Genomic DNA, 26,783 nt, shown 5'->3' on the forward strand with positions numbered 1-26,783 from the left:
TTAAAAAAACCTAGAAAAAACAAAACCAAAAACCCCTTAATTTTTTTTTGGGGAAAATTTTCCCTTCCAAAAACCTTTTTAAAAAAAATTTAAAAATTAAAAACCTTAAAAAAAAAAAGGTTGAGGGGCTGGTCAAACCAGATGCCGTGACCAGATTCATAAAGTCAGATCCAAAGTCAACTACTTTCTATTCTGGGCCCAAAAGATATTTCCTATCATAACCTACTAGAAAAGCCTTAGGCGAAGATGTCCTGCTTGTACGTAGTATGGCCTACCCACATCTCAAAAAAAAACCCACCACCACCACACACAACTACCCAACCACCTTCCAATCTCTTTCTAATAAAACATTTTGTTTCTTCATCAACTTCCCTTGGAATGATCAGCATGTCAACTCCTTAGAAAAGGAAGACTGTATTCCCATTAAAGGCTGAGCCAACCTCCTTTGTGGTTTCCATCTCTTCCAATTCCTACACCAAGGCACACCATCCTCCCCATCTATGAGGCTAACTACATCCAACCAACACTACAACCCAAAAACACAGTCCACTAAACGCCATAAATCTCCTAATTCCATCAACTAAACTTAATTCCAGACCACCGCTTTTCTGTTCTTGCCCATAAACTGTGGCAGTTTTTGCCAACTAAACTTAATGAAATCAGAGACAAAAGGTAAGATATCAGTTTGAGCAATATCTAACTGAACAATAAGTACATGTCAGAACACAGGCCATGTCACCTAACTCCCATGATTACACTATTATATTCATCCCAGAAAACCTTGGCTACTTAATCTCCTAACCTCTCCAACTTATAACTTCATACCCACTGCTTCCCCAACTACCCTATCCATTCCCTACTATGTATTTAATTTCTTCTTCTCCTGTTGTTAGTTCTTCTACTGCAACTCTTAGTATTCTACAATTTCTACTCCTGAGTGCTAAATTTTCCCTCCATGCTTGTGTATAATTTTGGCTGAACTACATTTGCCTCACCTAGAGCACCTGTAATTAAGCTTTGTATAATCCTGATAATAGTTTTTCAACCTTCTAAATGTGTATTTTTTTTCTATCAATGTTATATGTCACTACAGTGATTATCTTTACTGTTACTGTGCATGTATTCCAGGCTAAGCCTGCAAATGGCCAAACTTAATCAGCCCTCTACCATGATAAACAACATTAAATACATACATCAACAACACAGAAGCCATAATATCCTGTACAACTTTCACTTACTTTGGTGATGGACAAACAAAACAACGTCCTTTTTTCTCAGAAACAGCACAAATGCTCAAATAGCAGAAACAGTGTCACAGACTTAAAAGATTCAAGCAGTCTTTAGCAAACCACATTAACTTGCCAAGTGAACTTCCATACCACATAAAAATTGGTTAGGAATATCAGCAAAGCAGAACTTAACAGCAATGGCTCCTATCATTTGCCGTGCATATTGGCCAATCTGTGGCAAGCAAGACACCTGGCTGCAAATAAAGATTTTGCAGCTACTAACCACCGACTCTGCCACAGTTCAAGGTACACATCTTAATTCTGATCGTTCCAACACAACTCTTTAAAGCATGACTTCTGTAACTACTCTTTATAAAGCCTAAAACACCTTAAAATACAAGTCATAAAATGACCCATACAAGTTTGAAGTGCATAATCAAAATTTATACAAAACTGAAGACAAATCCATTTAAAATACTACACTCCTTAAGCTACTAAACTACATCATAGTAATGATGCTTCTCTCTCAGGCTTACGCTCTCCTCTGGCAGACAATGTCAATGTTGTACACAAGGTCAATTAGTTATCAAACAATTTCAATAAATTCTGCCATATGCTGTGCCCTAGTTCTCTAAACCACCACCAGCAGGTGTGTATGCTAGAAAAGCATCCACTTTAGAATAATCACCAAGACTACAAGTTCATTATCAAGTGTCACTTAAGTTAAAAGTGTCAGTCTAAAAATAAATTACAATTAATTGCAGTCCCACTTCCCCATAGGGTGAGGAGGGAGCATTTGACCCACATAAAACTTTCCTGTTAAACACTATACAAAGTAAATCACTAGCCACAGAGAGTTTTTTTTTTTTTTTTTTAAGTAAGGCATACATATGTACACATGAACTACTTAGAAAACTCAGTCCGTAATTACCCAGCAGTAAAGACTTTAAGACTCACCTGTGACTGCTGTGTTGTTGTCTGAAGAGAGTCTGCTTCTTCTAGATCTGGTACAGATTCATCACTGTCTGACTCTGTTCCTGATCCTGTTGGTGGAGTAAGCAAATAGTTCAGCAAATTGCTAATACTCACATTCCCTAGATCTTCATGAAAGTACACCTCAAGTGATCCATTAAGTAGAAAGCCTTGTTTTTTGGCACATAGTTAAATCTCAGTATGTGAAAATGCAATCTCATCAAGCACATGTTTTTTAGCAAGTTCCTGGATCACTGTATTACTCGCTACTAAAACAACACAGTACACTAAACCAAAGTAAACTACCTTAATGAAATTTACACTTAAGGACTCCTCCTCCTATTCTGGGACCAAAATGCCATGCCTTAGTCATTGCAGAAGTTTCAAAACATAATCACCTAAATCAACATTGTGCATGTCCGTGGTAACAACTATGTCACTGGTCAGGAAAAATACAGATGTAACACTCACAAAAACAACATCTGCTACCACCACACTTTAGTTAAGGAATGGTTAATGCAGAATCATTCAGATAATGTTACAGTGTTCAAAAGAACAAGATACATAAGCTAATTATCCTAGATATCCACATCCTGCCCCCACCCCCCATTAAGGAAACCATGGTAAAAATATTTCTCCAAAGCCAACTTCATGCTTCTTAAGACAGAAGTGGTGAACTTCATGACACCCATGCAGATGGACAATACAGTTACGACTACTGAATCCTACACAATTGCACTTTATAAGCACTTACATGAGTGCATGGATCATGCTATCCCAAACAGAACCAAGATGCTATCCTCCAAAATAAGGAAGCCAATCTGGTTGTCCCCTGCCATAAACAAACTGTACAAGAGAAGGAAGAAACTGTTGCAAAAGAGTAAAATCCCATAAGTGGAGGAGCTCCCTGGTCAGCTTCCATAAGAAGCTGCGATCCCTGATAAAATCTTCCAAAGCTAGTTACGAAAACTAAATTGCCACTGACTCTAAAGACAACCACAAAGCATTCTATAGCTATGTCAAGAATCTCAATGGCAAAACTCAGATCTGCTCTGAGTTACAGCACAATGGCACTAAATATACAGACCCAACTGATCTTGCCAACATCCCTGCAGCTAGGTTCAGTGCTAACTTTACCCCCTCTCACCCCCTAAAAAGCCCATCTCTATACTGGAAGAATGCAAAATTCCTGTAATCACGGCTGTACAGGTAAAAACCACACTCTCCAAAGCCAAGAACACCACATCCATGGGACCAGACAACATCCCAGGCTGCGTTCTACACAAACTACAGAATGAACTGGCACCCCACCCAAGTACCATATTCAATCATAGCCTCACCTCAAGCTTTGTGCCTGCTGAATGGCGCACAGCGACTGTTATCCCACTCCACAAGGGGGGAGCAACCACGAACCCCGGGAACTACCGCCCCATTAGCCTGACGAGCTTGGTCTGCAAGGCCATGGAACATATCATCATGGAACTTATAAACAAAGACATTGGTAATCTCCAAACTCTGGACCCCACCCAGTTCGGGTTTGTAAAAGGCAGATCATGTCTCCTAAACTGACAGACTTCTTTGAAGCAGTCACCAAAGCCGTAGACAAGGGTAAGGTGGTTCACACACCCTATCTAGATTTTGCCAAGACTTTTAACACCATCTCCCACTCTGGAATTATAGATAAACTCACTAAACTAGGTATAAATCCCTAAGTCACAAGATGGGTTGCCAACTGGCACACTGACAGAACCCACACTGTGAAAGTAGCAGACTCCAAATCTGACTTCAGACCAGTGACGAGCAGTGACAAGTGGAGTACCACAGGGTTCAGTCCTGGGTCCTCTCCTGTTTGCTAACTACTTCTCTGAAGTACAGGCTAACACAGAAGGTCTTTGGCTAACGAAGTTCGCAGATGACTGCAAACTAGGAGCCATAATCTAAACTCCTAACGATGTGGAAATACTACAAAAGGGCCTCACTGAGACAGATGCCTGGTGTCAAAGCCATAGCCTCAAGCTCAATGCCAAAAAGTGCTTTGTCATCCCCTTTGGTAAAAACTCTGTACCCATTAACTACAACATAGGCGGTAGTATACTTAACACCAAAAGTGTGACAAGAGACCTTGGAACACAGGTGGACAGTAGTCTCTCCTTTGATAATCACGTCGCCACAGTAGTCAGGAAATCCTTCTACATGGCACACCTCATCACAAAACGTTTCTCGTCCAGAAAAAAAAAAAAGAGGTCATTGTTCCCCTCTACTCATCACTCATTAGACCCATTATAGAGTACAACGCCCAACCGGAAAGGCTGCAGAAATACCTCACAAAGAGGATTACCGGTCTCAAACAGATGCCCTACGCAGACAGTCTCAAAAAACTCCAGCTTTACTCCGTCGCATATCGCCTACTCAGAGGTGATCTCTGCCTAACAATACAAAGCTATGTCAAACCCAGAGCTGTTGGACATGCTCCACTTAAAGAAATCCCAATCCCTCAGAGATGTACGCTCTAGGGACCTAAACCTTGTCACCACAATAAACAGAAATTGCCGGAGGGATAGATTCCTGTCCCAGAGACTTCCCATACTCTGGAATAAACTACCTGTCTATATCAAACAAAGTTCCTCATTAGCACTCTTCAAGAAAAATCTTGATGATTGGATGGGAAATAGGAAATTCTCCACCGGGGATCACCTCTGTGGCTCTGCTCGACCGTGACACAGGAAAATAATTTTCTTGGGTGGCAAAAGCCAGGGCAACTTTTTGGCTGGGCTTGTATAGGACCCAGGGCCAATAGCCTAGTACCTACCTATAAACCTATACGCATTCACAACCAAAAGCCTAACCTTTTTATTATTATTTTAGGACAGTTTAGTATAATCTGCATTGCTGCTTGTACATGAATTTAAACACTGACAGTCCATTAACCCAACAAAAACATATTAAATTCTCCAACTCACTGTAGACGGGTAAAGTCCTATAGGTAAAGCCCCACTAAATGGGGGATGGTGAAGGGTACTTCTTTGCACTATGAGCAGCAAGTAAATTAATAAATCAAACAAACAAAAACACAAAGGCTCATTACATATTATACATGAAGTTCTGAAATCCTCCTTAGAAAATTACTACCTAAAAGCAATACAGTCTAGTACAAAATATAAAGGCTGCAGAGGTGGCACAAAAGATGATGCAAAAGTCTCAGTAACAAAATTTAATCACAGAGCCTGATTTGGCTCACTGAACATGAACAGAAAACTTTAAAGTTGCTGTGGGAGTAACCACCCCAATGCAAGGCCTGGAGGGAAAACTGGGCCAACGCTAGGAAATAAACGTAAGCCAGAAGTTCAAAGGACAAGAGTGCTGATCTACACAAGGCATTTCTCTCTTGTAAGTGGAGGTGATCCAGGGATCCCTTACTAGGCCTTCATTACAAGAGTCAGAGCTAAAAAAGGACAGAAAGCTGATGTTAACAGACCTTTCCAACTAAGAAAAGAGAATGCATTCAGAGCACATCTCTCATTTCCATACATATGATTTATTTATTTGTTAACCACCTAACAGAGCTAAGCCATTTCAAACCACAACTCAAAGGCAATTTCTGTTCAGAACAGCAGAAGTGAATCTGATGTACATCATTCCAGTTGCACAGTGGTGTGACCTTAGCAATAGCTGGATAGCAGATATCCAAAAACAAACTTTGAAATGTCTCAGGATGTCTGAAATGTCAAACTCAAATGAGTGTCTGGCAACTTAACATCATGGATTACATATGAGCCTTTAACTAGTTCTAAAGTCCTTTGTGGTGCTTTGTACACATCTTCATCCCCCCAACCAAAATTCCAAGTCATTGCAGAAGTTTCAAAATATAACCACCTAAATCAACATTGTGCATGTCCGTGGTAACAACTATTTCACTGGTAAAGAAAAATGCAGATGTAACGCTCGCTCACAAAAACATCTGGTACCACCACACTTTAGTTAAGGAATGGTTAAGTGCAGAATCATTCAGATACTGTTACAGTGTTCAAAAGAACAAGATACACATTCGCAATCAAAACCCTAACCTTTTATTACTATTTTAGGACAGTTTAGTATAATCTGTATTACTGCTTGCACATGCATACCAACATCCTGATAGTCCATTAACCCATTCCCCCTTCTGCCACAATTTCTACACTGAGCTCCTAAACAAGCTCCTCATTCCAGTTCATACCGGTTTTCCTTCCATCCAGAATGCTTTGCATTAGGCATTTCAGAAAACGCAACACTGATCTATAACCAGTAAAAAGTGCATATCTGGCTAAAGCAGAAAGGCAGAAGGGCCACTGGGAACCACTACACCATTCACCATTATCAGCAGCATACCCACCCCCATCTACATGCAAATAGATGGCATCTGCATCACTTCTATACTATCCCAGTGACAAAGCAACAATTATACTGGGACAGCTCATACTAATTCCAGCTGTAGTACACATCTGTTGTACTGCCTTTATATACACCACTTACTAGTTACACACAGAGTCAACATATTAAAGGCCTCAAATATAGTGAAAAACAAAAATACACAACCTCTTTATTACTAAATATACCTAGCAATTCTTCAACCACTGTAACATCAGGGTACCTTGGAGCTCCTGACCAAAAACATACTATACAATCCAGTAATGCAAAGCCACACTAGGATTCTACATACACAGCTGTGTCCGGTTAACAGGACAATAGCAAGGTTTATTTGTTCTATAACTTCATCAGCTTTACTGTTGACTAAGACACTAACAGATGAAAAATGATCATGCAATACGAAAAGTTGTAAGTGTCAAACCCTTATAAGCAATGTCCTCAATGAAAAAGACAAGCAGTACAAAACAGAAGATCGTGAAAATGAACTCGGCACCCCCCCCCCCCCAAGATATCCAACAGGTTAATACCCTCTACACCTCGGTCCTCTACACAAAATGTACTTCATGCACAAACAGAGACAAAATACCCTTATCATTCTTTATGACTGTCTCCTTGAGTGGTGCAGCTGAGGCCACAGCTGGTGTGGAGGTTGACAAGTCCACAAGGATGGGTTGGAAAGGTACCTCTTGAATAGGAGGTATCTCTGGAGGAATCAAAGGAGGCATTTCCTCTTCTTCAGGAGCAGATGCTGGACTCTTGAATACTGTGGAAGTCGCAGCCACTGGCAGCAGCACAGGCACTACAGAAGATGAAGATGGTTTATGAAGTAGAGAACATGAGGCACATGCAGTCAATGAAATTAGTTCAAAGCAAGCAAGAGGGAGAACAAAGAAAAGAACTGGATACTGATAATTAAAAATGTCTGAAGGAGTCTTGAATAAAACAGATGTGGGAAGTTACGGTTTATGCAAGTTCCACACAGAAAGAGCAAGTATATTCCTCCCTATACCAACAAACTACCAAAATGTTTAAAAAACTGGCATTAAATGCAACATGACGAAAAATTACAGGTATTTAAGGCTTTTCAAAGTTATAAGAAATCAGGCAAGTCAAATATATAGGGAAAATGTAGTGGTAACTGACCAGAACTTCTATATAGATGTGTTTAGCAATTTTACATATACCAGAAAATTAAAGAAAACTGCCACATTAGACAAATTAAGCATTTGCTTTTCAGAGATAAAGAAACTATTGACAAAGTTGTTTAATATATTACCAAATTCTTTTATACTACCAAAAATATGTTAACACATGATGCAGCCCCAGGAAATCAGCCATGTCCAGCGTTATATTTGGGTTGAGTAGACGCAATTTTACCAGGTTTACATAAAATGTTTCTTCTTGCTTAAGGTATCAAATCACTTCTTAGTAAAGTAAGAATAGGAGGTGATGTAAAGATCTATGAGGTTCTATTAACATGAACACACTATTCAGGCCATAAAAAAAACACTGGCCACATGATGTAAAGGTGTGTGTGTGTGGGGGGGGGATTATGCTGACAAAGAGGTTTTAACAGATTTCAGAAGTTCTGCCCTCCTCTCTCATATCCCCCTTGTTCTGGACTTGGGCATCTTGGTTTAGGGACCTGCCTGCAATAAAAAAGGCAATAGGAGCATAAATTTCCCCTCCTCCAGTTACACCCAATTTAAATCAATGTGCTCTGAAATTAATTTTTTGTGCCTTTTTTTTTCTTTACACATTAGATAGCTTTTCATGAAGTTTACACAGATAATTATAACTTGGAGTCTTTCTTTTTAATGGAGGTTATATAGAGAATTATGCACATGGAACAAACACGCATTCAGTTGACTACAGATAAAAAAAAAAAAATCACAATTTTGTATGCAAACACAAAGAGGGGGAAGGAAAAGTTTACAATGTGATGCATGGAAACTTCCTCTCTGTCACAAACATGTTCAGTTTTTGTAAATTATTACCAAAGGAAAAAGTACAAGTGTTTTAAGAACTTACCATAGAGGTAAAAATTCATGTAAATCACTGCTGCAGCACCCCTGAATACTGGGACTTTAATCATAAAAAGCCTGATATCTGACCCAGCTTACATGGCATAGCACAATTTCTCCTCCAGGCACAGACATTAATTTGTTACAATGCACACAGTAAGACAGACACCTGCCCACACAATTTTAGCGCTTTCTTGACCAAGAAGGTCATATAAAGGACAGCTAAGGGACAAGACCCCGATTTAAAAAGGAAGGAAGATCCTCCAAATCTATGTTTACAGGATGACACAGATCCAAGTAAGCCTGAGCTCTGGAAAACAGTGGAAGGATAAGCAACACAGGTATAAGGGACCCACTCAAGTGCAAGATGCCTAAACCCAGAATGAAGGGGAAAGGGGGGGGTACTTTAAAGATTTATTTAAACGTCTACTTCCACTACTGTACTATTACCACTAATTTGAAGACTCCCCAAGCTCTAATAATAGGAACATAAAGGGGGGGGGGTGGGGGAAACAGGCTGCAACTTATCTTACAGAATACCACCCAGACCTAGCCCAGGAAGATACGATCACATAGCTGCTTCTAACATAGTTTGGGTACTCAATCCACTGAGCAAGGCCAAAGTAACAGCTTCACCTTCAAGTGTAATTTTTGCTGCGATATTTGCCTTGAAAATCTGGACTTGCGAACACAGCCCTGGACTTCTACCTCACAAGGTTCTACATTTACCCCTTAGAATGGTGGACTGCCAATCCTCCCCTTCGGAAATAATAAAGCAGATACAAGTCACATGTGCTCGTGATGGAACATCCACTTGCAATGGTTGTTTGGCTTTTTGGTATCTGCTTGTTACTTTTGTCATAACTTCCAAAAGTGCTTCTTTAGTGTCTTCCAGAATCTGACGGGGCAAGTGGTGAAATCATCTCATCAGGGCCTAAATCCTTGAGTCATGACAGGAAGTTGGATACAGGACTCATGGAAACCATGTCCCTTTGTGCCTTCTCCTTACACTGCATCTGTTTTTTTCAAAGGGGGGGGGTCAGAGGATGAGAAAGGGCAGCACCAAGGCAACAGGCTGCTGGCCTCAAACTCCTTCCAATCCAAGTTGTTTTGTAGGCAACGTTGAGTACTTGAGTAAATCCTCAATGAGCAATGCAGTTTTCAGTGAAATACTCTGGGTCTAAACAAAGCATACAATATATGTGAAGTTACCCAGAACAAGAACAAGAGTAGCCAATTTCCTTAACACACAAGTGGATGTCAAACTAAAACAGAAGTAACAAGGCTACCTAAAACTCAAAAAAAAAAAAAAAAAAAAAAAAAAAAAAGTAAGAGCCAAGGAAGATCCACATTTGGGTATTTATCTTTTCTGAGCAACAAGTCAAACCATGCTAAACAACTGATGCATCATCTTTACATTGCGAACTGCAGCAAGAAAGATTTAAAATGGCGCGGGTAAACATCTAATCTTATAGATTGAGTGCCCTGGCATCCTTGACTGATGGCTCTCTCTCACAGCTAGATGAGATTAGGCACTGAGCACTGTAAACTTGGATGGCCATAGTCTTCTGCAGCAAATGCCAGCAGTAAGAATTACTGAAAACAATGTAAAGAAAGAATCTCTGGTCTGAGGGAGCAAACTTTGAATACCGTGGTTAATGTTTTACAGACAGTTGAGCAAGGAGTACAATAAATGTATACTACAGACGTGTTCTAAAACAAAATCTGAGGAATCCTACAGATTACAGGGAATTATACATAGGGGAGGAGCCACAGGCCTAGATCCAAGTTCTTGGGGGGGACGCCAGTCTGATCAGAAAACCCATCTGCTGAGTCAGAAACGGCATCAGATCGCATAAATATTAATATCATGACATTTTATACAAATATTAAACTGTTTTGCTCAAGTTACTTCTTTAGTCCCTTTGGTATCCTTTTAAACATTAAACATTGAAGACAAAGTGGGGTAAATGCTTTCCAGTTCTCTTACCAGTTTAATCCAGTCAACAAAATTAAATTTTCTTCTCAGCTACTTCTTGCAGAGTCACATCTCACGTCTTATCATATATGTAACAGGACTGATGCTTTTACAGTCTCCCATTTATTCATAAAATTTCACAAAGTTGAACGTCTTTCCTGATCATCTCCATCTCCCAACACCAGTCTCTGGATCACATCTAAAGTACTCCTGATTCTTCTAGTCAGATCGAGTTTTTTTTTTCTGCCACTTGAGCATTTTCCTTTGCAACAAAGAAACCAGCTTCACAGTCTCTCTATAGGTATTTGTCATTGTCAGAACAATGAGAAGCAGAATCCCCTACAGTTTGCTGTCTCATTCCATTTACTAAACTTTATTCTCCTTAGCTTGATCTGTATCAAAAAAAAAAGTCTTAGGTCCTCCAAGAAAAAAATATTCTTAAGACAGTTAGATACAGCAGCTGGAATCTCACTCCTGTCTGTTGATATTTCCATACTGCATGGGAAAAACTTTTTCCTTTCTGCCTGGTATACAATGTACAATACATTTCCACACTCATCTGTCCCCAATTTTTAATACTTTTCCTTTCTGATATGTTTATGTCATAAACAACTCTTTCTTCTAGTTTGATTGCATCTTTGCCAAGGTTTGTCTTGGCTGCTTTCTCATGGCCAGATTTTGAGCACGCACACACAAAATGCTATTGCAAAACGCCAATCCAGCCACTTATTTGTCTTTTATAAAATTACTCCAGTCTGTCCCTTCCACAGTCACTGGTACCGCAGAAAGTCTCAGCTTCTCTCGGCATGTGCTGTACTTCATTTTTAGAAATTTTGTCGCCTCACAGCAAGACGCTGTCCGGTTCGATTCTCAGCTAGAGCATCTTCTGCGTGGTGTCATGCGTGAATGGGCGTACCTTCGTTGAAGGTTGTGCATCAGGGCTGGTAACTCGGCACGTAAAAATCAACTACCAATCATTAGCAGACTGGAGTTCCGCTGTGGTGACCCCTAACCGGGAAAAGCCGAAAGACACAACAGCTCTTATTGAAGACAATGCTGGTTGATCATGAGGCTTTTCATTTTAACCTCTGATTTTCAGTTTTCTCCGCTGATCTAAAGAACTAGTTAAAAGCTTTTTCTGTGTTGCCTTTTACTTGACGGGATATATTCAGTGTTGGACTTCTTTTAAACACTTCAAGTGCAACAGATTTTTTTCCCTGTAAATTACTGGCAGCCATCTTCCATACCAAAGATGAAACTTTTAACTGGTTTACGCTGAACAGCTGCAAAATTCTTTTCAGCCAGAGTTCTCTTCTTATCTGATTAAATTGTTACTTTTTCCAAATTTCTTTTTTGCTGGCATTCGAGCTGTGTAATTAATGGAATAAAACTCAGTTACTGGATAGTAGTTATGTTTTTCACAACTGCAGTTTACACATTAGGACAGCTCTAATCTGCCTACTGATTCATGTGTAAATAATTTTTGAATCCAGGAGACTGGCATTCTTGAAATCTAATATCACCAGTAGGGCCAAAGGAGGGCAAGAGCTCCTATTAAGGCGGATATTCTAAAAGTTCTGGAATTAAAAATCAGTTCAGCCTTGATTAATCCAGAAACAGTTTCTGTGTTCAGTCTTTTCCAGTGACAAAGGAATAAGAGATAAGTAGGTGCTCCTAATCTTCTTGGGGAAAAAGAATGGTTTTCAAGTGAAGTACTACCTGTACCCTCTGGACACAATTTACAAGACCCACTGGTCTGTAATTATGCCCGCCCAATTCTAGTAAGAGGCCAACAGCCTATCCTGTGGAAACATGTTGGAGTTTAAAGGGATGATTTTAATTATTGGGGAGCTGGTAACATTACAGCTGCCCCTACTAAGGCAAACAAGGGCCCACAGACCTCTTTCTTCCTGCTGCCATTTTACTGGCCATGCAACCTTTTTATCCTTTGGCTACTTGTGTTTTTCCTGCCTCCAGTAGAAAGGCCCTTACTCAAAATGCTGTAACACCTGCCTCAAATATACTGGAGTTACCCATAAATGTGCTCCTGATACTTCAGAATGTGGATTTAAATAAATATTCAGAGTCCTGAAGGACAGGGTTGCTGCAGTGTATACATTTTCTCAAACTGGTCAGGCAATCAGCTTTCCTTGTCACTAGGGAAAGTATTCACTTTCCCACAGCAAATCTTCCTTCCCTAGCAGCTTCTAGAACACTGTACATAGAAATACAATTGAGCTCTTGTACAAAACCATATAAAATCAGTCAGGTCCTCTGAGTCTGATCACACGCACGTGTGCGCTGTGTGTTGGGGGGTGGCAGCCTGACTCATCAAATGCAGTTTAAAATTACATGCAAAAGGGCTTCCTGATTGGAGAAACACCCACTGACTTTGCGCACTGAAGAACCTGAACATACCAGTATGTCCTCTGAGATTCAGATGCCTCCTCAGACTGCTACTTGAAATGTTCTCTTGTGACAAAAATGCATTTCCAAACACTGTCTTCTGGTGGGGAAGAAGAGGCCAAAGTGCCCCCTCCCGTCTGTATCACAAGCCTTGGGGGAGGAAAGCTGTGACCTCCAGTCCAGTTCCTCCTACTCCTCAAAACTGCAGAAGTCAGAATCTCTCCACTCACTTTTCATCTGGGACAGGAACCATTAAACATACAGGGCTGTTCAGAATCTGGCTGCAGGCTATACAGGAACAGTAAAAAAAAAAAAAAAAAAGCCACTATTAACCTAGCCCAAACCTTCGAGACGGAAGCTGGTTGGGGCCAGGGGTGGAAACTTGTACCTGCTGGGGATTTGCAAATCCTTGGCGAGTGAAATATTCCTAGATTCCAACTTGAGAACACAGATGTCCTCTTAAAATTACTACATAGACTCTACCCTTCCTTTCATCAATCAGTAGTCCAACTCAGCATCAGAAAGCAGACTTTCAATGAGGATGCAAGTGTCATGTCTTCAGCCCCTAACATGCCCCACCAGACCAGGGAAACTTGAGAGGAGGCAATGCCAAAAGCCTTAGGAATAGCAGACTGATGGCTGCACGAGTGCTTCAGTGAAGCTGCCACCTTCGGACTTTGACTTTAAAGTTCACTGTAGGACCCTCAAACATCTCTCCTCTCTCTCTACTTCTCCCAATGGAAACACTTGTGTCTTCTCTTTTGGGGATGGACATCTGCACCACCCTGCTGCTGCATATCTGCAGACATGGCAGTTAAGTAACAGGGCACCAAGTCTCTGTCTGGACTGGTATGGAAGACTTCTTACCTTCTCTTCAATGTCTTTGTATAAAACACCTTGTGCATTATACAACTACCCACATTATGCTCTGCACCTAGGCAGAAAATGCAATGGATTTAGGAATCTTGTGTTATTTAGCATTTAAGGCCACCTTGTAGTTTTCTGTGTGGATGAACCTTACACCGCCTTGTCTTGATGCCCACTGCCTGGATGTATGCTTATAAACTGTTTTTTAAATGTAAAATCTGGGGATTAAAAAAATGAGAGGATTCCCTTAAATGACCACTTCTCTCTCAATCATAGACCTGGACTTACACCAGACTGCAATGTTCTTTCTTGTAGTGAATTCATGCACAGCAAGAAAAAAAAAATAAGATACTGCAGGTGGACACCATCAACATCTGTGAAAATGTATGCAGTAAGGAAACCATAAGGGAAGGAAGGTCAGCTGTGAAAATCAGACTGGATATCAACAGCACCAGACAACCACAGCATTTACGAAAACAGCGATTCATGATGATCACTGCTTCGGTTTACTGAAGCACACACTGATGCTCTGTCCTCCCACACAAAAGTGCTATAAACAACCTTTAAATGACGTCTGAAAAACTATTTCCTATATATGCTTTCCCATCCTATCATGCATGATCCCTGTGCCTCTTGCAGTATCAATTTTCTTTTTTTTGGAGTTTGCGGGGCTGTTACCAGAAATCATCCAGTTGCTGCAACTAGCACTTGGCAAACTTTGTTGCTCCAAATGCAGTTTGTCAGCCAGACAACAGCTCCTGATCAAATACCCACAGCCTTCTTTGTTAGATTGTCCCTCCCATCACTCAAAGGTCAGGGCCAACAAACAAAATCCATAAAATGCCACATTAGTCCTATGCTGAAAAAAAGATAGGAAAACAGTGCAATACTTTTTACTAGGATAATGTACAGTTAATGACGTAGTCAACTTATGTGCAGATTATTTTATTTTACATTTGATAACAGACGTGAACCTTTCAAAAATAGCTAAACAAAGGACTCCTAGGTTATGAATACTCAAGACTGCACAACCCAACAAAAAAGTTAAAGTACTACTACTTTACCTTAGACTGAAGTCATAATATCTGTATAAAAAGGACTAAGAGCCAACATACTTAGTGACTTGTAAATATAAGAAGTACAGACCCACTTTGTTACCTAAGTGTCCTAGTCTGAGATAAGCAAGCCAACCTCAAGTATGGGCTACTTAGACAAATAAGATTATTTCAGCAGTTTCAGCAATGGTAGTACTAATTATTAATTAGAGTGATCTTGCTCACAAACTTTATTAACACTAAGTTTATAGAACACTTTTCCAGTTTAAATTTGAAGTAGAAGTAAAAAAAAGGTGGTCTTAAAGAGTACCACTCAGCTCTGTTTTGGAGCTTCTTGTACCCACTTTACACCAGCCATACAATTGAAATACCTGCCAAACTTCAAATATGGACTTAGTGTTACATGGTCATGAAGTCATAAATCAAAACAAATCGGCACCTGCTGGAATAATCAGACAGATGGTACAAGAGGGCCTGAACAGAGTATGAAAACTGTTAGCAGTCGTTTGGTCAGAACTTTTAACTAAAAAGTACAGTTGTGTACACTTACCATAAATGTATATGTTAGAGTGCACTCACTGTTGCAGTCATCACATTTGGGTTATCTGCTTGCAGTAGCCCTCAGGTCAGTCTGATTATCAAAGTCTTGGGTCCTGCGTCAGTTGCAGTCTCATCTTCCATGACGGCAGGTAGTCAGGGGTATAAAGCATGCAGCCGACGCCATTACATCAGTTTGTCTTGCCCCAGATGTCAGGTGTTCCCATAATGGGAAGCAATTATATACAAGGTTGCACCTCCAACAAAAAGGCAAATACACCAAAAAGCTGTAAGCATAGTAAACAAGAATAGAGGTATAGTCAATAGAAGTCAGGGGTCTGGAAGGAGGGTAACCAGGACTGCAACAGTGAATACACTCTAACATCTACATTTATGGTAAGTGTACACAACTGTACTATGTTCTTCATGTTTCACTGTTGCAGTCATCACATTTTGGTAGATTCCCAAAGCTAAGGATGGGAGGAGGTAATTAGATAGCATTAGGACCAGCTACAAGGCCTTGCAAGACTGCAGTGGCAAAGCCAGCTCTGGATTTAGAAAAAACTGGCAAGTGGTAATGCTTGGTGAAGGTATGTACAAAACTCCAGGTATCAGCTTCTAGGATGTCCCTGGTTGGGATACTCTGAGAAAGGCTGTAGAGGTAGATGCAGTCCTGGTTGAATGTGGTCTTATCCCCTATGGGGTAGGTTTTCCATGGTGCTTATAGCAAAAATGAATGCAATGGCCTATCCACTTAAAAATGGTTCGCTTTGAAAAGGACTTCCCCTCTGCCCCTGCAGCAAATGCAACCAGCAGCTGTTCAGATTTCCTGAGAGGTTTAGTCTTGTCCAAGTACAATCTAAGTTGTCTGTGCACGTCCAAGGAGTGCAGTATTCATTCCCCTTTGTTCTGTGGATTAGAAAAGAAGGTTGGCAAATGAATGGACTGATTAAGGGCCACACTGGATACCACCTTGGGCATTAAGGAGGGATTGGTCCTGAAGGACATCCTGTCCGCATGAAAGATGATGAAAGGCTCCACTGCAATGAGGGCCTGTAATTTAGACACCCTTCTTGCTGAAGTAATGGCTAGAAGGAAGGCTGTTTTCCAAGAAATGAATTTCAACTCTGCATTTGCAGCTGGCTCAAAGGGAGGTAGAGTGAGCTTTTCCAATACAAAGTTAAGGTCCCAGGCTGGAGTGGGGGCTCTCCTGGGTGGTTTTAAGTTTTTGGCCCCTCTGAGAAAATGCTTCAGCAGTGGATGACAGAAGAGGGGTGGTTCTGTATTGTAATGAGCAGAAATGGCTGAGGCATGAATTTTGACGGAGGAAAAGGAAAGAACCTTGTGAAGCATCTCAGTTAAGTACTGAAGAATTTGAGGTAAATTGGGCGCTGCTGTGCTCATCCCCCGAGTTTGGCTCCAGGAACAGAATAGTTTCCATTTTTCAGCATAGGATTTTCTAGTACTATGCCTCCTTGCCTCCAGAATGACATCCATCACTTGTTTACTGAGGGATAGTAACGGAGAGATAAGGTAATTAGCCAGGCTGCAAGGTTCAGGGTTTGAAGCTGCGGGTGCAGAATCTGGTCCTCCTGCTGGGACAGCAGGGCAGGGTCTGAGGCAGGTGCCATGGTGCCAGCAGTGACACACTGAGCAAGAGGGAGTACCAGTTTTTCCAGGTGAAGGACAGGGCATCCACTCTCCAAGCTTGTTTGTGGGGAGTCCTTCTGCAGAATTTGTCCAATTGGCAGTTCTGGGGGGAGGCAAACAGGTCAACCTCAGGGCTCCCCCATTTGTTTCCCAACATTTTGAATATCTTTGGTTCCAGTTTCCACTCGTGTGGGTCCATGAGATTTCTGCTTAGGTCGTCTGCCAGTGTATTTAGCTTTCCTGTCAGGAATTGAGCCTGTACATGCACTTGGTAGCTCAAGGCTGTGTTCCACAGAGCCATGGCTAGTCTGCAGAGAGGGTACGAATGGGTCCCCCCCCCCTGCTTGTACCACATAACAGTGGTATTGTCAGTCTTTACCAATAAATTGTCCTGGAAGAATGTGGTCCTTGAAGGCTGTCAGAGCATTCTGTACAGCTAACATTTCTTTTTGATTGATATGCAAGTGCATTTGACTTGGGTTCCATTTGCCCTGAATGCACTTCCCTGCCAAGTGAGCCCCCCCATGCATAGTCTGATGCATCTGTTGTTAGGGTTTGGGTGGCAGGGGGTAAAGTGAATGGCAGTCCCTTGCTTTGGTGGCAGGCCTCTGCCCACCAAAGGAACTCTATCTGTAGACAAGGTATGATAGGAATCATTGATTCTAGATCCTGAGAATGTTGGCACCATAGGCTTTTTAGATCCCATTGTAGTTTCCTCATATGCAGTCTTGCATATGGAATTAGTAGAATGCAGGAGTCCACGAACCCCAGGGTTTGCAGTATTTTCCTTGCAGATAGCTGGGTCTTTGTGGCCAGTAGTTTGAAGTAGGCTGTCAAATGAATTTGTTTCTCAGGAATCTGGGAAGTTGTATTCAAGCTTGCTCCCAGGAATACAATTTATTGGCAGGGTACAAGATGTGATTTATTTTCGTTTATGGTGTACCCCAGAGAAGTTAGCAATAACTGTGCAAATGCCAGATGATTCAATAGTATGTCCTGGCTTTCTGCCCGAATTAGACAATCGTCCAGGTGTGGCTATATTTGGATATTTCTTTGCCTGCAAAATGCAATGACTGGAGCTAGGCACTTTGGCTTCTCTACTGCGCCTAGGGTATTCACAAAGGGCAGTGCAGAGAACTGACAGTGCATGTAGCCTGATTTGAAGCATAGGTATCTTCTGCAAGATTCCCTTATTGGGATGTGCAGGTAGTCTTCCTTTAAATCCAGTGTTGTCAATCAGGCATCCTTGCCTAGCATAGAAAGCAGCTGATGAAGAGTCAGCATCTTGAATTTTGGGATCACTAAAAATGTATTTAGGATAGAGAGGTCCAGAATAGGATGCCAGGAGTTGTCTTTTCTGGGCACCAGGAAAAGTCTTGAGTAGAAACCTTGCCCCCTTTCCTCTTCTGGAACAGGTTGAATAGCCCTGATGCTTAAGAGAGAGAGAATCTGCTTTTGAGCTTCAGACCACTGATTTGAGGGTAGATCTGGCCAACCGTTTGGGGTTGGTAAGGAGTGAAGTGGAATCTGTATCCTTGGGAAACTACATTTAAAACCCATTTGCCCTGGGTAATGAGTTCCCAATTTTTTGCCTGCAGGGCAATCTTTCCACCTAAAGGAACAGTTAGTTGTGCAGGGCTTGGAAGACTTAAAGTTAAGTAATTGAGACAGTTTACCATGGAGGGGGGGGGGGTCTTACCACTCCCTGCTTTGGAAGTGGGAGCCCCTCACTGCTTAGTCCTGTGAGTACCTTGGGACTGAAGCCTGGGTGTTCTGTTGGTTCTGGATTTGGACTGAGAAGGCCTGGAAGAGGCAGGAAAGGACCAATTTTTAGAGGGCCAATAACTACTAAATCTGGGAGGCTGTACTTGTGGGAAATCTTTAACAGTTTGCATAGATTTAGCTTTTTCCTCCATCTTTTTAAGCACTTCTTCTGCTTTGTTGCCAAACAGGCGTTCTTGGTTTAAGGGAGTATCGAGCAATTTAGTTTTAACATGATCTGGCAAAGATTGCTCCTTAAGCCAAGCATGCCTTCTAAGTACAGATCCAGACACAGCAGCCCTGCAAGATGCCGCTAGTGAATCAAAACCACATTGCAAAGTAGGTTTCCCAACTTGTTCAGCAGAATGCACTAAAATCCTGCAAATCTTTATTGTCAGGAATCAATATCATTTTCTGTTTAAGCAATCTAATAATATGCTGCTGATACCTTAAGATATGAAAATGGCAGTTTAAGGCCCTAATGGCCAAGGTTGCATAAGTGTATACCTTCTTACCCCATCTATCCAGCACCCTGGAATCTCTATCAGACGGGGTAGGATTTTTGGCAGTAGTAGCCTTAATGCCCTTGGGTCCCTGTGAAATGGTCTCAGGATCCACAGTAGGATTATTAAAGAAGAACTTGTAAGAGTCAGGAACCCTGTAATACCCATCAGGTTTTCTTGGAGCAGGAGGCAAAGAGTCGGGGGCCAAGCTAGATTCCAAGAAGGCATCATCAACAATGTCCAGTACAGGGGGATAGCTAAAGGCCTGTGCTGGGGTAGGAGTAAGAAATCCATAAGCCTCTTTTTAGAGTCAGAGTAATCCTGGCTTTCCCAGCGAAAATGCTCCCTAAGAGTATGCAAGGTTTCACCAAAAGAGAAATCCTCTGGAGGGGAAGCAGAGGGAAGAGAGTCCTCTGCATCAGAATCCTCATAGGTAGATAAGGGTAAATCCTGGTCAGAGGAAACAGAAATTTCAGAATCTTGATCAGAAGAATCAGAAGGAAACGCAGTCTTAGGTCAGGGTGGCTTCCACTGATTACAGTAATAAGGTCTTCAGCCATTCTTATCATTTGTATTTTTAGGCACAGAAGCCTGACCATGCGGTCTGGGCGTCGGTTTTCTAGGCATGGATTGAGTTTTAGGCCTCGAAGAAAATGATGGCGTTGGTTTAACATGCAAGTCAGTAGGACTGAAAACACCCTCAGAAGCCAGTGCTTGCACAGCGGCTCCAGACCCATCCAAGGTAGAGACATCTGCAGGTTTCACAGTTGAAGCATCGCGCGGCATACCAGACTCAGAATCGGTCTCAGTAGAGGCCTGCGAATCTGAAGTAGCGGGTATCAGGAGCTGCGAAAGCGCCTGAGTACCGGCAAACTGGCGACTAGCTTAGGAGAAGAGTGGTCGGCAGCTTTGGACCTATGCGGTCTGTCTCTGTCTTTATCTTTGCCTTTTTTGGAATGTCAGTAGTCTGGTGGCTTAAAGCCATATCTGGATAATTGAACCGAGTACCAAAATATTTAGAAGCGTAAATAAACAGACGACGAATAGTTCGTTCTTTAAATAAGGCACAAAATCGACAGCGAGGTATGTCATGGTCAGGGCTTAAGCAAGGAATGCAGTACGAATGAAAATCTTTATGAGGTACTTGCTTTCCACAAGAAACACAGTTATTAACTTTTACTGACATCGGTTTAGAGCAAGAAAAAGTTTCCCTAACGGGGTACTTAGCTTAGTTGAAGACTTTGGTTCTGAAACCCGAAAATGAAAATTTCAGGAGTCAGCCAACCGGCACTTGTGAACTGCTTCTGCTTCGGGCACCACACTGCAAGAAAGACTGATGTAATGGCGTCGGCTGCATGCTTTATACACCCCTGACTACCTGACGTCATGGAGGATGAGACAACAACCGACGCAGGACCCACGACTTCGATAATCAGGCCAACTGAGGTCTACTGCAAGCAGATAACCCAAATATGATGATTGCACCAGTGAAACACTAACATCCAAAGATATATTATTTGATACTCCAATAACAAGCAATACTAAGATAAATAACCGGTGTGTCCCAAATTATAACCACACGTAGAAAAAAAATAAAAAATTTAACCAGTTCAAATGATGTAGTGGTTGATTGCTCTGACTATGGTGTACAAAGACCTGGATTTGAAACTTGTCAGTGCTGATTATTTGGGTTGGGAGGGTGGCCTAATGGTTAAGGTGTTTGCCTTACAAGGTGCGGGGTTCGAGTCTCACAAGGGATAACTGGCTAGGCTAAAAATGGCTCGCAAGGGCAGTTAGCTTAGTACTAATCTATGAACCTATGAACCTCTCACACCTGACCCTTTTGTCACACCCAAACAGTACAGAAAAAATGCATGGGTTGTTTTCCCAATATAAAATAAGTAAAATAATTGCTTGCTGGCTACATTCCCTCCATAGGAAAGGAAGACAAAGTGATGACCTTATTCCACAAAGACCAAGTGACACCCATGCACTGGCCCAGTAATCAAGGAGCCTCAATCCTCACCACTAGCAACACTGAGGGGCATGCACATTGGGAAGGACAACAAGTACACACACAGTAAAGTACAATTTCCCTTAAGAGCACACAGAGGTCACAGTCAGTCCAGGGCTGGTTTCTCCCTTTCTCTCCAGATCCCCAATAACTCTCCACCGGCACAGATATAGGGTACAGGTCTCAGCCTAGTTGTCAAGCTAAAACCTCCAGCACCCTCTGTCCAACCAGTGTTTCATGTCCCTGCTCAAGTAGCTGACACAGGACAGACACAGAGACAGACAGACAGACAGACAGACAGACAGACACACACACACACACACACACACACACACACACACACACACACACACACACACACACACACACAGAGACATACAGACACAAAGAGAGAGAGAGAGAGAGAGAGACACTTGGAGAGAGGAGTTGTATACAAACACACAGACACTCCTGGGGAGGGCTGGCACAGGTTCTCCAGCTATGCCCCTTCTCTGCCCAGGCTATAAGGTAGAAATCACACTAAAATCAGCTACTAATAAGGCCCTTAACCAAAGCATGTCCAATTTTACTGTGCAATGTTATTATCCAATTCGTAAGACAGACAGCAATCCTTACTCGAGTGGCTTGGATAGCATCACTATATACATGCAATGTACTCTACAGCTTAAATTATCTCTACACAAAACAGCCACAGTTGAAAGGTTTAAAATATTTAATAAAGTGTCTTTTTGCCTTTTCCTGGTTAGGGGTCGCCACAGCAGATCACCGATCCACTAATGATTGGCAGTGGACTTTTAAGGTGTCGAGTTGCCAACCCGGCACCCGACCTTCAAAGAAGGCACACCCACTCATGCATGCACCTACCTGCATATCTTTAAAGTTCACGCGACCACGGGGAGGACATGCAGACTCCTCACAGAAGGCGCTCCAGCTGAGAATCGAACTAGAGAACCTCTTGCTTTGAGGCAACAATGATAACTGCTGCACCACCGCGGCCTGCACTGTAGAATAGTCCGACATAAATATAGAAAACAGCAAGTTTAATCTTACTATTTTCTATTTCTAAGAGAAACAATATTCTAAATAACTTGCATACATACAAAGCAAAGTACTGGTGAGTTGATGTGTCCTGGTTCACACAAAATCCAAAATGCAGCAATTCTCTCTCTGACAAAAAAAAAAAAAAAAAGTCTTAAATTGAAAACACATCACTGCTGACTCATTTTAGATCACATCATTCTAGATACTTCTCTGGTTTAAATTTTCAGGCTAACAGAAACTCAGAGTTTAACATACCTTTGCAATTTCGCACCTGCAGGAAGCCCCAGCAATAAAAAACATTATACATGTAAAATCTAGCAATCAACTCTGGTCTCAGAACAATAAAAGAAAGGTCTTAAGCCCAGACATCATGTCTCAGAGTTTGAGATCAGTAATACAATGCTCAACTTATCAGCCTTCTTCCAGCAGAGTGCACCATGGTTACATTTTTGAAGCTCAGTACAACATACAGTTTAATCATAACATTAACATTTGTAAAACCAGCCTGTGGCGCAAATTAATATTTACAAATCACATAGAATTATTTACAAGATTCTACCTGGTTGGTCTGGCAGCCTTTCAGTTTTTCACACTGGTTTCCTCAGAAAAACAAATGCTCCCTCAACATATTAGTGAAGCCTACAGCATCAGCCCTTCACTTTAGTTTGCAGTGCAATTACACCTTTCCGCAGACAGCAATATGGATCCCTCGAAAGCTGGCAGTTTACTGTAAGGCATAAATGCTGTAAATGCTAATAAAATTTCATCCAGTGGTTCTGACAGGTTACTTCAGCCTGCAAGCAACTTAAGCCAGTACGTGCAAGGCTACCTATGAAAGCAAAGCCCCTTTGCCTAGGGGGTTCAGCAACTGAAAAAAAAAAAAAAAAAAAACACTGGATTTTACTACAGATAAAACTTTTGTTACCCACAAGTTTCCGCATTTCAGTCATGGTTTTCTTTTAGGCCAACACACTGGCCACCAATCTGTCATCCATAATCAAACATCTTAATACAAAGCAGCAAGCTTTTTTTTTTCTCCTGGACCATCTTTGAGACTTTCCTACAACTGAACTGAGGAAAAATAGACTATTGCAATAACTAAGGCAACACACCATATGTGACGGTTGTAAAAATCTACCCTCAACACATACTTCTCCAATGTTCCCGATTTGGGCTCAAAAATTTGCTCCGTTTCTGCCAAAAAGAGCATTTTTTCTTAAATGTTGACTTCACTTCAGAATATACCTGCTGATTCTTAGCCTTTAATTTTCTCAACTTTACAGGTATGCAGAAATAGGCATCAGAGGAGTCCAGACAGTACATTAGTTCACTCTGGATAGACAAGGATGGATGGACTGCAGTGACCTTGCAAAAGGACAGTTCTGGAATGCAATGGTTTTGGTTGCTCAGATAAAGCACCAACCAAAGATGTTTGAGTTTTCTCAAGAAAACACAGACTTCAAAGCCATAGGCAGATGCTTTCTTGCTTTGGTAGGACCTCCTCGATACCTTGTTTTTGTACAAAGCTTAAAATATATATTCCTACCTCGCTATTCTGATGGGGATGGCTATCCAGCAAGAAAAGACTGGCTGTCGGGGAGGGCATTAAATTACATAACTTATGGATATCACGATCTTGATCCACTTGTCTTGTGCTGATGTCCACGTGTGGAAAATGAGAGTACCTCCAGTGTGGAACACTTGGGCAAGGACTCTGGGATTAGACTGCTACCCTCCCAAAGAATGGCAGAACCCATGGATATAGCAGCCGATTCAAAGTCAAACTAAACTTTATTGTCGTACGGAACACAAAGGAAAAAGTGCATATCACTGCACGAAATTTTGATAATCAGGCTCATAAACACACTTTTCAGCCACCTCTTGGGCTAAGTGGCAAATCCCACACAATAGTTGAAAAGCAGATTAAACATCTTCAGCATAGAAAAAAGTTAACAGTGTAAAGTATCACAACAAATTAGGACAATAAGATAGTGCAGGTAGATGCAGATCTGAGAAAAGGGATGAAGACAATTAAGATTCACTTAGTACCAACACAATGGCACAACTCTATGGGAAACAGTGTTTCATAAAATATAGGAATGTAAACAAGCCATACAGTGTGCAACTACATCAAAGCCACAGACTTGGGTAGTACTTGCATTTGGTTTTAGTCTGCAGACCAACTTTTTTGTTTTCAGTGAGATTCTGCAAGTCTGCAATACAGTCTGGAAGGAGTTGCAGCTTGTTCAAGAAAAGACCTTTGCAGATGGCAAGGGAATATTAGGTCAAAGTAGCTTCACATTAGCATTCCAACTTAAGAGGAAGATTCACTTACTAGCAATTTCTTTGCCACTGGTGGGCAATAATGATTATTTAGAAGTCTGTGGTTGTTAAGGAGATAGGAAATCCTGGCTGAGATGGAAAACCAACATGCCTTACTAACAGTAGTGTAGTGGTGTTCTGCACAGCTAGCAAGATAAATGAACCTGAGAAACTTATTTTCAGCTACATAAAGAGCAGAAATTATCCCTCCTGAAAAAGAAACGATTGTAGGGAAAGTGTACTCAAGCCTGGGGAGAACACCAATAGCAATGGCTCAACTGGCATTGGGTGCAAGTCGGACAATTTCACTATGTTCAAATGTACTACAATGTTCTCTCTCCTGGGCAGAAACTGGAACTGGTCAATACTGATCAGCACTACACCCCAGTAAACTCAATAAATAAATTTATAAAGCACTTTAAGCTGTGTACATACCTTTGAAATAATAAAGTTGATGTGAGCATCCTTTACAAGGGACACTTTAGACTCCACTGTGAAGTCCAGCATCTGCTGCTCTTGCCGTCAACATTCAAATACGGGCTTGACTCATAGTACTACTGGACATGGAAGACAGCCATCATATGGAAATGTACTTTAAAGTTGGAGTCCCATCCGACAACCTGTCTATACATGGCCTTTTTCAATTGGCCTGCTTTATCTGGAAAAACATCACTTTTTCTCTAAAGGAGATAATTATTTTCTCATGTGAAGGACACAAAACTTGCTTCCCACATCTGTCCAATGCAAACATCTCCTTACTTGGTAGAAGGACAGCCAGACTCTGTGGTACAGAAGCCTTCCTGAGGACAGCCACTACAATGATGTAGCCTACATGAGACGTATTCACTCAGCAGCTGCAATTCCCAAAACATCACAGGCTCCGGTTTGGCTTCTACAAAAAGTGCAGTTTTGTACCTACCATAAATGTAGATGTTGAGTGTTCACCCTGCTGCAGTCATCACACTTGGGTTATCCTGCTGTCAGGCGGTCCCGCAGTCGGCCAGAGTTCCAAAGTCTTGGTCCGGCATTGGTTGCTGTCGCTTCTTCCCTGACGTCAGTGCGCCAGGGGTATACAAGAGGCATCCAATGCCATTTTCTTCAGTTTTTCTTGCCCCAGATGTCAGGTGCCCCCAATAGGTAGGCAATACATATTGCTATATAAAAATATATATATAAAAATTAGAAGTTATGTACCTACCATAACGTTCCATGTTAGTTGTCTTCTCTCGCCTTCTTTCTTGCTGGATGGGTTCGGAGCCGATCCTCGGCTCCGACTCGGCACATGCTTTAGCTTGAGAACTCCTTTTACCAGCTCGAGGCAACTCTATATCCCATGATGCAAGGCGGCACTACCTCAGATCTCGTTTGGTAGCTAACCTACCCTGCTAAAGACTAACCAAACATAATTAGGAACACCAAATCATAATAGAAGTCCCCATATGAAGGCTCTGGAGGAAAACAACCTGATAGGAACTTTTCAAGATCTGTCCAGGCCAGGGGGAAGGAGGGAGGGACACAAGAAAGAAGGCGAGAGAAGACAACTAACATGGAACGTTATGGTAGGTACACAACTTCTAAATGTTAAGTTGTCAATCTCGCCTTCATTCTTGCTGGATGGGACCGTTTCCCTAGCACCTGTATCCCGGGTGGCTCAATGGAACAGACTCTTGAGAACTGTGGAACCAAAACTGGCCCTATCTCTGGAGGCCAAGTCCAATTTGTAATGAGAGACAAAGGTATGAGGCGTGGCCCAAGTAGCTGCTGCACAAATGGTATCAATAGGTAGCCTATCCTGAAAAGCTGCAGAAGTGGATAGACTCCTGGTTGAGTGTGCTTTTGGTTTTGAAGATAGCTGTTTGCCTCTGAGAGAGTACACATAGGAAATGGTGGAAGTCAACCATCTGGATAAGGTCACTTTAGAAACTGGAAGACCTATCCTGTTTCCTGCATAGGAGACAAATAATTGGTCCGATTTTCTGAATTGTTTAGTTCTATGCAAATAGTACCTGAGCTGACGATG

At 41.7% G+C, this 26,783-nt stretch overlaps 1 protein-coding gene across 8 annotated transcripts in view; it reads right to left on the minus strand.

The window, feature by feature from the left end:
* Positions 1-26,783, minus strand: part of NACA (nascent polypeptide associated complex subunit alpha) — a 464,777-nt gene that overhangs the window by 304,743 nt on the left and 133,251 nt on the right. For 5 of the 8 annotated variants that reach the window (XM_044083636.1, XM_044083642.1, XM_044083640.1 and 2 more), the window contains 2 exons: positions 7,192-7,404; positions 2,187-2,272 (listed from right to left, as the gene is read on the minus strand). In XM_044083636.1, the coding sequence (XP_043939571.1) occupies positions 2,187-2,272; positions 7,192-7,404 (299 nt within the window). The remainder of the gene's footprint in view (positions 1-2,186; positions 2,273-7,191; positions 7,405-26,783) is intronic. The other 3 variants (XM_044083639.1, XM_044083638.1, XM_044083644.1) reach the window with 1 other exon arrangement.

The sequence above is a fragment of the Protopterus annectens genome, chromosome 9.part0, assembly GCF_019279795.1.
Source record: "Protopterus annectens isolate FY-2018-M chromosome 9.part0, PAN1.0, whole genome shotgun sequence".
In the NCBI taxonomy this organism is placed as follows: Eukaryota; Metazoa; Chordata; order Ceratodontiformes; family Protopteridae; genus Protopterus; species Protopterus annectens.